General features: G+C 40.0%; 1 protein-coding gene across 1 annotated transcript; it reads left to right on the forward strand.

The window, feature by feature from the left end:
- The first annotated feature begins 400 nt into the window (after positions 1–400).
- LOC116492441 (electron transfer flavoprotein subunit alpha, mitochondrial-like) lies at positions 401–1,589 on the forward strand. Its single transcript, XM_032193196.1, has one exon. It carries the CDS (start codon positions 415–417, stop codon positions 1,417–1,419), a length of 1,005 nt encoding a protein of 334 aa, XP_032049087.1. The 5' UTR covers positions 401–414; the 3' UTR covers positions 1,420–1,589.
- The last annotated feature ends 11,143 nt before the right edge of the window (positions 1,590–12,732 follow it).

Below are 12,732 nucleotides of genomic sequence, written 5' to 3' on the forward strand. Positions count from 1 at the left end.
TGTTGCTGATTAAGACCAGGGCAATATTTTTTTCCCCCCTAGATTCAGAGAGGATGAAGAAATTTGCATTTATAGTTGCCTATTTCTGGTCTGATTTCAGGGAGGAGAACATCTGATTCTGCAGCATGCACCAAGTTTCATGTCCCTGGAACACTGGACTTGCTTTTAAAGTATCAGATTATTTGTGTTTTTGTTTGTTTGTTTGTTTTTGTATGCTGTTAAGAAAAAAGCATCAACTAAATTATTAAATAGATTGAAGTTGTTTCTTGCTATGGCTGTCCGCGGCCAGCTGTCGGCGGAGAGAGGGAAGGAGCAGGCAGCAGAGCACGCCCATTGGCCCGGCGTGGCACCCAATGAGGCGGTGGTGGCAGGGCGGCTCTCGTGAGAGCGGTGTGGGGCAGCAGCGGCGGAGCCATGTTGCGGGCGGTCATGGCGCAGGGTGCGCGGCGGGTGACATCACTGCTCCAGCGGTTTCAGAGTACGTTGGTCATAGCAGAACACAACAATGAGACTCTAACACCCGTTACACTAAATGCCATCACTGCAGCAAAACGTCTTGGAGGTGAAGTTTCTTGTTTGGTAGCTGGTACCAGCCGTGACAAGATAGCACAAGAACTCAGCAAGGTGCAGGGTGTTGCAAAAGTTCTTGTGGCTCAGCACGATGTATACAAGGGATTTCTAGCAGAGGAGCTGACTCCCTTGGTTTTGGCAACTCAGAAGCAATTTAATTACACCCATATTTGCTCTGGAGCATCTTCCTTTGGGAAGAATCTTATTCCCAGAGTGGCTGCTAAACTTGATGTTGCCCCTATTTCTGACATCATTGAGATTAAGTCACCAGACACTTTTGTGAGAACTATCTATGCAGGAAATGTCATTTGCACCGTCCAATGCGATGAAGTGGTTAAAGTGTTATCTGTACGTGGAACTTCTTTTGAGGCTGCACCAACAAGTGGTGGTAGTGCCAGTGTAGAAAAAGTAACCCCTCCCCCACCTGTTGGTCTATCTGAATGGACTGAGCAGAAGTTGACCAAAAGCGATCGACCAGAGCTTACCAGTGCAAAAGTAGTTGTATCAGGTGGAAGAGGCTTAAAGAGCGGTGAAAATTTCAAATTGCTGTATGATCTTGCGGATCAATTGTATGCTGTAGTTGGAGCTTCCCATGCAGCTGTTGATGCAGGCTTTGTTCCTAATGATCTGCAAGTTGGACAGACAGGCAAAATAGTAGCACCAGAACTTTATATTGCTGTGGGAATATCTGGAGCAATCCAACACTTGGCTGGGATGAAAGACAACAAGACAATCATTGCTATTAACAAGGACCCAGAAGCTCCAATTTTTCAAGTGGCAGACTATGGACTGGTGGCAGATTTATTCCAGGCAGTGCCCGAGATGAAGGAGCTCCTGAAGAAGAAGTGAGCAACACTTCTGGCCCCTGCACTGCGTTTTGCGGGAGGAAATGACAAAGAAAAAAAAAAAAAAAAAAGAGTACTGGAAAGCGCTGGTGTCAGCATATGTTTTTGCTGGGCAGTGTGGGTTGGTGGGACAGGTGGTAAGAAGGAATAATAACAAATAAAGGATTGTAGGGTGTCCTGGTTTCAGTTAGAACAGAATTAATTTTCTTCCTAGTAGCTGGTGGAATGCTGTGTTTTGGCTTAGGATGAGAAGAGTGCTGATAACACCCCGATGTTTTAATTGTTGCAGAGCAGTGCTTATACCAAGCCAAGGACACCTCAGCTTCTTGCTCTGTCCTGCCAACAGGCAGGCAGGGGGTGCAGTAAGAGCTGGGAGGGGACAGACCCAGGACAGGTGACCCAAACTAGCCAAAGGGGTATTCCATACCATCTGACGTCATGCTAAACAATATATAGGGGTGGCTAGCCGGGGGGAGGGGGCCGGACTGCTCGGGGTTAGGCTGGGCATCGGTCAGCGGGTGGTGAGCAATTGCATTGTGCATCACTTGTTTGTACATATTATTATTACTTTCCTATTATCACCATTGTAACATTATTATTATTATTGTTATTATTATTTTGTTATTATTATTTTCCTGTCTTATTAAACTGTCTTTATCTCAACTCACGGGCTTCACTTTCCATTTCTCTCCCCCGTCCCAGAGAGGGAGGGGGGAGGGTGAGCGAACGGCTGCGTGGTATTTAGCTGCCAGCCGGGTTAAACCACGACATAGGGGAAAAAAAAAAAAAAAAAAAAAAAAAGGTAAAAAAGTTAGGTGCATGTGTCGATCTGCTCGAGGGTAGGAAGGCTCTGCAGGAGGATCTGGATAGGCTGCACCGATGGGCTGAGGTCAACTGCATGAAGTTCAACAAGGCCAAGTGCCGGGTCCTCCACCTGGGGTGCAATAACCCCAGGCAGCGCTATAGGCTGGGAGATGAGTGGTTGGAGAGCTGCCAGGCAGAGAAGGACCTGGGAGTGATGGTGGATAGTCGTCTGAATATGAGCCAGCAGTGTGCTCAGGTGGCCAAGAAGGCCAACAGCATCCTGGCTTGCATAATAAACAGTGTGACCAGCAGGGCTAGGGAGGTGATTGTCCCCCTCTACTCAGCTCTGGTGAGGGCGCACCTCGAGTACTGTGTTCAGTTTTGGGCCCCTCGCTACAAGAAAGACATCGAGGTGCTTGAGCGAGTCCAAAGCAGGGTGACGAAGCTGGTGAGGGGCCTGGAGAACAAGTCCTACGAGGAGCAGCTGAGGGAGCTGGGCTTGTTCAGCCTGGAGAAAAGGAGGCTCAGGAGTGACCTTATCGCTCTCTATAGGTACCTCAAAGGAGGCTGTAGCAAGGTGGAGATTGGTCTGTTCTCCCACGTGCCTGGTGACAGAACGAGGGGGAGTGGGCTTAAGTTGCGCCAGGGGAGTTTTAGGTTAGATGTTAGGAAGAACTTCTTTACTGAAAGGGTTGTTGGACACTGGAACAGGCTGCCCAGGGAAGTGGTGGAGTCACCATCCCTGGAAGTCTTTAAAAGACGTTTAGATGTAGAGCTTAGGGATATGGTTTAGTGGGGACTGTTAGGGTTAGGTCAGAGGTTAGACTCGATGATCTTGAGGTCTCTTCCAACCTAGAAATTCTGTGATTCTGTGATTCTGTGATATGTCAAGGCTAATGAAGAGATTCTTTATAAAGCCTCATGGAGAGTTATTGGGGAAGACAGTACAGAACTTTGACAGGTCACAAATTTTTCAAAATAGAATAAAAATCTTCTTTGGAAAAAGGAAGTAAAATGACAAAATTATTGAAGACTCACTGAAGAAGCTTTCCCTAACAATTAAACTTGTATTAGCAATCACAGTGGAAACTGTAATTGTAAATTAATGTTTTATATGCTACTCAATATAGCCAAATACTAGCTGCCAGCCTCTTGGAAAACACTTTCTCTGCCAAACTTTCTTTTTGTTTTACAAAGCTATGAATAAATGTAGGAGAGTGCTACACAGAATTGCAGTTTGATTTTTTTTATTATTATTATTGGTAAACCTAAGTATTGTCAGCCTTCTTTAAATGGTATAGATGGTATGTAAAAGAAAAAGTAATTTTGGACAGAGAAGTGAGATAAAGTTTGAATAATTACTCTCACTTTCCACTAAACTTCATATAATTTATTTTTTTTTAAGATTCATTTTCAATATATTCTTCCAAATATTTGGAGTCATGATGCTCTTTACTGATATTGTCGACATACTTGTATGTTTAAAAGTTTAAAATGATAGAAACATTATAATAATTTGTCAAGCAACACATTGTTAAAGACATAAAAAGAGGCTGTTGAAATATTTCCATACTTGTTTTGCCTGCTGAGAGACAAGATACAGAAAGGCCAAGAATAGGAGGATTCACCCACAATTATACCAAGGTGAAGTTATATCATGACAAGCAAGTTCACAAGAAGGGCACTGAAAAGGAAGTAAAGCTGATTTAGATTGCTAGAAGATAAATCACAGATGTGATGGTGTGATTATGACTTCTGCTAGTATGTCACAATTTTTGTTTTTTTCCATTTAACGATGCAATATCAGCATTTGCTTTTTGCTATTACAGCTGCAACTATCATGAGCCATGTAGAGGAGAGCTATTACTTTCTGAATCCATCTTCATTTTGTCACAAAGCTTCACATTCACATAGTCTAGAATTAAAGGCCATTTTAGAATGCACCAGTTAAGCCAGACTTCTCTGTGTAACAGAAGCCATTGATTTTTCCTGAATACATTTCCGTACTGAGCCTATGCTTTGATTTGACCAAAGGGAGAAGTGGAAGTTGAAAAGGCAGCCTTCCCTTGGATGAAGTAGTTTTGGATGGAAATTCTTCACCACCTCTTCTATAACCATGTAGCAATACACAAATTCTGATGAGAAACAGTAAGCATCACCATATCCTTCACAATGCTGAGATGGAAAGCAGCTACACAAGATCCTCCAGATACAATTTAGAAAAGAATCCTGGTCCTGATGCAAGTGGGAAACATGATGAGTAGATTTCATTTAAAATACATGAAGAAATTGTTCTATGCTATAAGATTCACATTTTAACAGGCATTTAGAGTATAATAACTCAGAGACTACTTAAAAAGAAGGAACTTTAAAAAGAAAGAAGTTGCTCTTTGTCTCTGGGTGCATATAACATATCAATAACCACACATGTTTTTTCTTATTGATGACCTTTTACTGCATGACAATATTTTCCACTAAGATTACTCAAAATAATACTAAGAAACAACTGCTATTTTTCCAGGAAATCCTCATTGCTCATTATTGACACAAGGAGAACAAAAAATTAATATTGTTCCACTAACCGCAAGTAATGAACAAAACATGGCAAGCAACAAGAAAGATAAAGCCTATGCTATTATTAAAGTAAGACTGTCAAGAATAGTAGACCTAAATTAGACTTGCTTTACATAATCAGTTCACACATCTATACCACATTTTACTGCTAGTCTGCTTTCCATCAAGCAGATGAATGAAACACACAACTCCATCTCTTCAAACTTCTGTTTCCTGAAACTTTCTCCACAATCTCACCATCTGCCTGTCTGTTTGAATGGCAAAAGTTCCATATAAGTAACAATAAATATATTCAGACATGTTCATAAGTGAGAGCCTCATCCTCTCAGGTTTGTCTACCCTGCAAAACTATATGGAGCTTATAGACTTCTCAAGCCAAAGACTGTGTATATTTTAAATAGTTCATATTTTAAAGCATTGATTAGTGTTTTCCCTTGCTTCTGTCATCTATTTGGGAGGGAATTTAGTGGCACATATCAACTGGCCATTTGGCTAGGTGACCGTAAGTACACTGTGGTTACTAAGCATGGAGGAAGTATTTTTATTAGTCCTCAAATTCGATTAAGAGATTGCTTTGAGAGTTTCTCCCCCATTTCTTAGAAGGTGAATTTTAAATACAGTCTAAACACAAGTGAAATTGTTTCTCCCTTTTAACAAAGAGACCTAGAATACAGAGAAATCCAGTTACAGTCACACCACCGGCAGCCAACACTTCTAAAGATTCAAAAATGCTGAAATACTACTTTATACATAAAAACTTGCAAAAATAAGTTCCAGATGGTTGTGTAACATTAAGTTGTCATTTAAATAGCCATGGAATCAATACAGAATCTGGAGGGGGGGGGGGGGAGGGAGGGAGTCTGGGGAGAGGAGAAAGTGTTCAAAGGATTCTTTAAGGCCAGACACCTTGAAACGGAAGATATCATCCATATTATGTGCCTTCCTTCAAAGGGAAGGAAAAAGGCAAGAAAGGAAAGTGACAAAAGTTGCAAGTCAAGTTCACCACATGAAATGACAGTTTTCACAAAAACATTAAAAGGCTTTAATTAAAACACTAGCAATTGGTAGACCCACAGATATCCAAAACGTGGTAGAAAGTGAGCAAATAAGAGTAAAGAAAGTGTAATATGGACTGTAATATGTTCTTTGCTCTTGTGACAGGTATACTTCAGTTTTTATTTTGTTCAGGAACATGATCTGAAGTATTTTGCAGTATATTTAAGTAATGATACTAGATAACGTTATTCATAAACAGCACACCTTAAAATCTCTTATACATCCCCACAGGCAGACATTTAAGACCAGCACATTTTGTTTACACAGTACTAGATAAAAACACCACACAGGGTGATCAACTCCAGAGGATGGATTTAAGACTCCATTCTCCTTGCTCCACAGCAGCTCAGGTGTGTGGCTCTTCAGTAGATAGTATAAAAGTTATCACTTTGAGCTGCTGCAAAAGACTCAAAAGACTAACACTTGGGCCTGAAGAGAGCAAGTACACAGCAGTATATGATTCTGCATTCTCTGTGTGGGCATTGAGCCTACTGGATTTTCTGAGACTCAACTGTAGTTGCTCTCTGGAAAAAAAAAAAAAAAAAAAAAAAAAAAGAGTCTCTCTGCAAGACAGTTGAGGTCATCCAAAGAGGGTCACCTCTTCCTTCTACCACAATGTACTTGCTCTGGAGTCAACCCTTTTGACAAGTCAATTTGGCTCATTAAACAACAATTTTCCTACTGGACTGTTTTCTGCCAGTCTAGTAATTTCAGTCAGGTCACAGGCAGGTGACCAAGCCAAACTGCACCCTTTGGATTTGGTCTAAATCTTTCAAGACCAAAATAAATAAAAAAAATCTGTCAAGCCCAGAATTCAAAGTATTACACACTTTTTTTTTTTGTCTATAGAATCACAGAATCACAGAATTGAAGGGGTTGGAAGGGACCACAAAAGATCATCGGGTCCAACCCCCCTGCCAAAGCAGGTTCCTTAGAGCAGGCTGTCCAGGTAGGTGTCCAGACAGGCCTTAAATATCTCCAGAGAAGGAGTCCACAACCTCCCTGGGCAGTCTGTTCCAGCACTCTGTCAACTCTGAAAAGAGGTTGGCCAAATCCTTCTGTCCCCCACAACTCAGGTATTTCTAAACATTGCTGAGATCCCCTCCCAGTCTTCTTTTCTCCAGGCTGAACAGACCCAGGTCTCTCAGCCTTTCTTCATAGGGCAGATGCTCCAGGCTCCATATCATCTTTGTGGCCCTCTGCTGGACTCTTTCCAGGAGATCCCTGTCTTTTTTTTTGTACTGGGGATCCCAGAACTGGACACAGTACTCCAAGTGAGGCCTGACCAGGGCAGAGTAGGGGGGAGGATCACCTCCCTTGACCAGCTGGCCACACTCCTTTTAATGCACGCCAAGATCCCATTGGCCTTCTTGGCCACGAGGGCACTCTGCTGGCTCATGGTCAACCTGTCGCCCACCAGGACACCCAGGTCCTACTCCTCAGAGCTCCTCTCCATAGAAGGACTTGAATATGGCTGTTGAGATTAGCTTTGCACAAAATTTGTAAAGAGCTTGCATACACAAGTTGTATGTGTAACAGAGGTTTTGATTTTTACAGGCCCTCTAACCTCAAGGTCTGCCTTACAATACAATAGCCTGCAAATATTGTTACTCATGCTTGTCTTAGAGAACAAGTATAGGGCCTCAAAGATCCAAGATGTTTTATAGCAAGTTCCCAAGCAAGGGGAAGGGTTTACAAGTACTGGAAACCAGTAATGATTAGTCTTCTCCCTCTTTTATTCTTTTCTTTTTTTTTTTTTTCAACTTTGAAGACCCTGCTTCATACTAGTCACATCCTCTTCTCTCAACAGTGCAGAAAGCAGGAATAGATCAACAGAGGAAAAAAAGGTTTTGATCATCTTTTCCCAACAATGTTTTTAAAATACTGACTTATATCCTTTTCCCTTTGGTAAAATCACTTAAGCATACATGTAAAACCCGTGTCACAGACAAGCACATCAGACCTTAATATATCTCTTCATTATAGGGAATTTGAAAGGCACATATTTCATGTTCTCCTTCCTCAAAAACAAACAAGCAAAACAACCCATACTCTTACACACCCCAACTCATTCTGGGACATATTTGTTATTACAAGGAAAGACTAAGACCAAGTGGGAGATGACCCTGTTTATTCAGTAGAATTCAAGGAGAATGGGGTGGTGGGGAAAGAACAGAGTTCACGTATAGAATTAAAAAACACCTCAGCTTTAAGTCCCAGATTGTATGGGTTCTTCTATGGGCCAGCTGCTACTTCTGATCATTTAATCACTGCCTGCAAAGTTCATTAGTCAGAGTGAGTACGCTTTTTTGGTGTATATACTTGCGTGGCTATGATAATTCTATTTAAAATTATTCCCTGCTCCACCATACCCATTTATCTTTAATGCATATGTTAATATAAACTCATAGAGTTCAAGGACATCATTTAGATATTTCTTTTCTTGATTAACTGAGGGTTTGAGCTGAAAGGTAACTTGAACAGCTCAGCTCTTCTTAGGAAGAGAGGCCAAACTCTGTTGTTTTCAACTTGCATTTCTCAGCATGTTACCTGCTATACATATTCACCATGCTGAAGACAGACAAAAAGGAAACTATGTTTCTTGTGCATTTCAAGACAAAATGATGTTTTCAAGTTAGCTGCTCTATTAGGTTATTTCTATTTTCTAAAAATGAATGAAAGATGTCCCAGCAAACACACTAAAAAAAATAATCAAAGTTCTGCAAATGTCAAAAAATAAATTAACCTGCACAACAAGTTTACGGAAGCTTGTTTCTTTAGAAATTCTACTGGTAAAAGTTTCAAAAATGTTTCGTATTAATCTAACTCATATTTCCACGTTTAGTAAAATCCCTGAAATCCTGTGACCAGGAGGAGGTAGGACAAAATTCAGCGTTTTAATAACTTTCCAGTCTTGGACTTGAGAAGTAGTGAAGTCAAACTACATACCATAAGGCAAATTGACACACAGAAATATATTCTGATAAACAATCTTTTCATTTTCCACCTTAACCCACCACCTCCTTCTGTTTGTGCCCAGTTAGCCCCAGAAGGCTTTGTGAGGTGAGGCTAAACACAGCCATTACCACTGGTCTGTGGGACCAGTCTCCTCCCAGCCTTCCCTAGGACATCACGGCACATGCTTACTAGAGTCCCCCCTCATCCTACAACTAGATGCTGCTCTGCCTGGCTGTGCAGAGTACATCTTTTCTTCCATACAGGGACAGGCTGTGCTAGGAAACCTAAGCCTCAGATATTGAATTCCACAATTTGTCTTGACTAGTTGACCAGCTCTCACATGTGCTAAGGCCAGTTCAGTTCAACAGCAATTCAGGAGACTGAGTATTCCACAGTCAGGTGTACTAAGTTAAAGAACAAGCCAACATGTGAAATATTGTGCATTTCTCCCAAGCTAGAAACTTATTAGATATTTCCATTGAAAAGACACATATCCCTCTTAAATTTTCTACTCCTTTTCCCCAAACCTAGACTATAACATGATTTGATTCTTACAGAATCCTATTTTGAATTAAACACTTAAAATTACCATTGTGATGAGCCCCAGTGGACACTGAAAGTAATAAGCAGATTTGAAATTAATTCAAAATCTCAAATGCAGTCCAAGCGTATCTTGAACTACTGGGGAAGAGTGAAAAAGCAGTTTGGTATGAAAAGGAACATAAACGTTGGCTTCTGATAGAGTTGATTTCTATAGTAGAAAGTTAAAAATAAGCAGATTAATGCAATTTTAGTCCTTAGCTCTGCAGTGAGAAGAAAAAAATATCTGCTGCTTGCAAGAAAGTCAAGGACATGAAGTCAGCTGTAGAACATTGTTCTTTACAATGAAGGTCTTTTATTCCTGCACCTGCAGTGCTGTCTTGCCAAATAGACAGACTTGGCCAGCCAGCTGGCTTGCCTGTTGTGCCAGTTTGGTAACCTAGTTACAGTATCAGAGATCCACTTGAAAGACAGAGGGAGTTGCCTCATTTTCTAGAGAAAAAGAATTGATTTTTCTATTTAAAAGAAGAAAAAAAAAAAAAAAGAGTACTGTTGAAGTAACCAGTACAGGCTTTTGTCAGGAACTTCATCAGAAGTAGACAAGCACCAACACAGCATGGTTTACACTTTCACAACGTAGAAGAAAGTTTTGAAATAGGGATCTTCTGTGATGAACAAAAAAACTGCTTCAGAAACATATCAGTGGGTTGACTTATTTGTAGCAGCTACAATACAGGTTATATACTGGAAAAGAGGTGATAACTGTAAGTCGGCAGGTAACTGACTGTCCCCATGTTTTGCTGGTAGCCCACAATCATGAAACACAAGATGGATCCACAGACTAAATTTGACTACAGGTTTAATTCGTCATTCTTCACTTGAGCCCAAATCATGGTTACACTAGGGTAACCCCCACAGCCAAGGATTCAGTAGACAACTGTATTATAATAAATTACTTTCATTACAGTACATCAGCAGAATAGTTTTCTGTTTACCCAGTAGAACCACTTCAGTGGACTGAACTTGAGCAGGTTTACAAGTAAATCAACATTGCACCAAAAGAAACCTGCCATCAAGTGGAAGTATGGGAGACATGGTGATTATTCACTGAGAAGTCCTTGTGCAGAGAACAATTAAGGCCACTGCTACAGCACTGTTGGACTCAAATTTGGAAGTTTTTGAGTTTAGTAACTGTGACTAGGAGAACCACAGCCCCATGTAACTTAAAATATCCTTCCTTATATGGATTCTTTGGATTATGATCTCAAGTTAAAAAAGAGTTTGTGTTTTTAGAAAGTTTTCTTTATGAAAGTTATGACTTGTCATCTTTATCCATCCTAAATTCACCTCCAGGACAACTCTTACGAAGCTGCCTTTTCTCTGCATTTACAGTGAATCTCATCAGCTAACAGGCATCAAAAGAAATCCATCCATCAGTTTTCTACCTGTTAGTGGTAGCAGTAGTAACACTAATTGCTTGGTTCAAGATGGAGTTCAATTATTACAGCTCAAGAAAAATATTTTTTTCTTTACCAAAAAATATCCATTTCACTGACTGATGGTATAAACTGTGACAAAAAGTTCCCAATAACTTTGTAACAATGCTCTTAGCTCAGGTAGCAGCATTTCCATGTTCATGTCAAAAAGTTTTCCCAAAAACAAGAATAAAGAAGTTGTTTACATTGTAAGTGTATTTGATTTACTAGTTATAAATATGACCACTAATCTGGTTCGGCATATTTAATCAATGATGCCTTCATAAGCATTCCTCCCAGTGGACCGGTTGTTTCAGAACAGATACAGACTTTAACTGAATTACCAAAATGTCAGTAACTGTAGGCTTTTATTGGTCAGTTAGGATTGTGTATTTTCACACTTTCCCAGCAGGTTTCAGTTTCTGCTACTCTTTATGTCAATTCCAATTCTGAATGTGTAATAGTTGCTCTGCTGACATTAAAAGGATGAGCTTACTTTTCTGTATTCTTTATATTTTATTCACAAGCCCTTTTTATGCTGTGATTCCACACCTGAAAGCAGGCCCTGAAGCAATCATACACACTAAACAATTACAACAACTCATAAAAATAAGCAGTGCGTAAAAAATAACAGAAGAACATTACCTTACAGAACTTGACACCCTCGGGGGATCCGTTTTCTTTTTGCAAACACACAGTTGCCTTTGACAATGGGAGCTGCATGAATGAGGGGGAGGGGGAAGCAATATATCCTTTGCCTGAAAAAAACGTATTTGTGCTGAGTAAATATTGGCAACCTGCTTAGTTCAGGTGATTAGTGGTGGGCCTACCTGGAGATATTTGCCTACAGGCTGCTGGTTCACATTCCATAAAGCTAAAAGTGGAAAGTGTCATTACCCCTCTGAAGATTTCATGCTGATTTATTGCCTTGGTTCATTTCTCAACACATGCTTTTGAGGAAAGATAGTAATTGAGGTATTATCTTTAAAGTGGTCCTTCCACACCACTGTTCAAAACCATTAGTACATTCCAGTGCTAGTTATAACAAAATAATTTGATACAGCTCAATACAGTACACTTCCATTAGGGAATATGCAGTAAAAATAGAGACTATTATCTAAGCCTTCGGATCTGAAAGTAGTTAGATGTAGTTAAACAGATGCAGCTCATCTAAAAATGAGAACTGCTTTGTATTCTGCAATTTTCCCCACACTTTTACAAATACATAAGAACAGAGCTACATAAAACAAGAAGTTATACCATTGGCATCAACTTTTAAAAAACGCAGAATTTATACCTAGATTTGATCATTGAACTATAAAGACCAATCACATTATAAGCTTCAGTTGGTATATTTGCACACCAAAATATTTTTGTTACTTCTGTTAAAGCTCAGTTAGAATTTCTGACATGCAACACCCTTGTTAACGTAAGCCAACAAAAAAGGAGGAAGAAATATGCTGGTCTAGAAAAGCCTCCCAAAAGTAACTCGAAAAAGAAAAATAAAATAGATTATTGTTCTACCCTACTCACTTGTCCTCAGCCCTTCTGAGAGCCTTCCCTTTCCTGACTTTTCTCCTGTACTTCGATTTTACATCCTCTTTTCCTTAGCAATGCCTGGAAATACAAACTTACTTTCAGTCACAGCTATTTATTCCCTGTACTCTGTTATTAACCTTACTAATCAGCACAGAAATAATTGTCTAACTCTTTCTAGACCATTAACTTCCCAAAATCCAACCAAACCATTAGATATACATCCAGATATTTTGTAATTAAAAAGTGAAGCATAATCAGTAAACTAAAGCCAGCCAAATACCAGCAAATATGTAGATATAGATGAGTTGTATCTAGAAGAGTTGTCTTGATACTTAAAAAACAAACAAACAAACAAACAAAAAAAACACTAT

The sequence above is a fragment of the Aythya fuligula genome, chromosome 9, assembly GCF_009819795.1.
Source record: "Aythya fuligula isolate bAytFul2 chromosome 9, bAytFul2.pri, whole genome shotgun sequence".
Taxonomy (NCBI): domain Eukaryota; kingdom Metazoa; phylum Chordata; class Aves; order Anseriformes; family Anatidae; genus Aythya; species Aythya fuligula.

Coding starts and splice junctions, on each gene's coding strand:
- LOC116492441 (XM_032193196.1), top strand. CDS start 415: ATGTTGCGGGCGGTCATGGCGCAGGGTGCGCGGCGGGTGACATCACTG.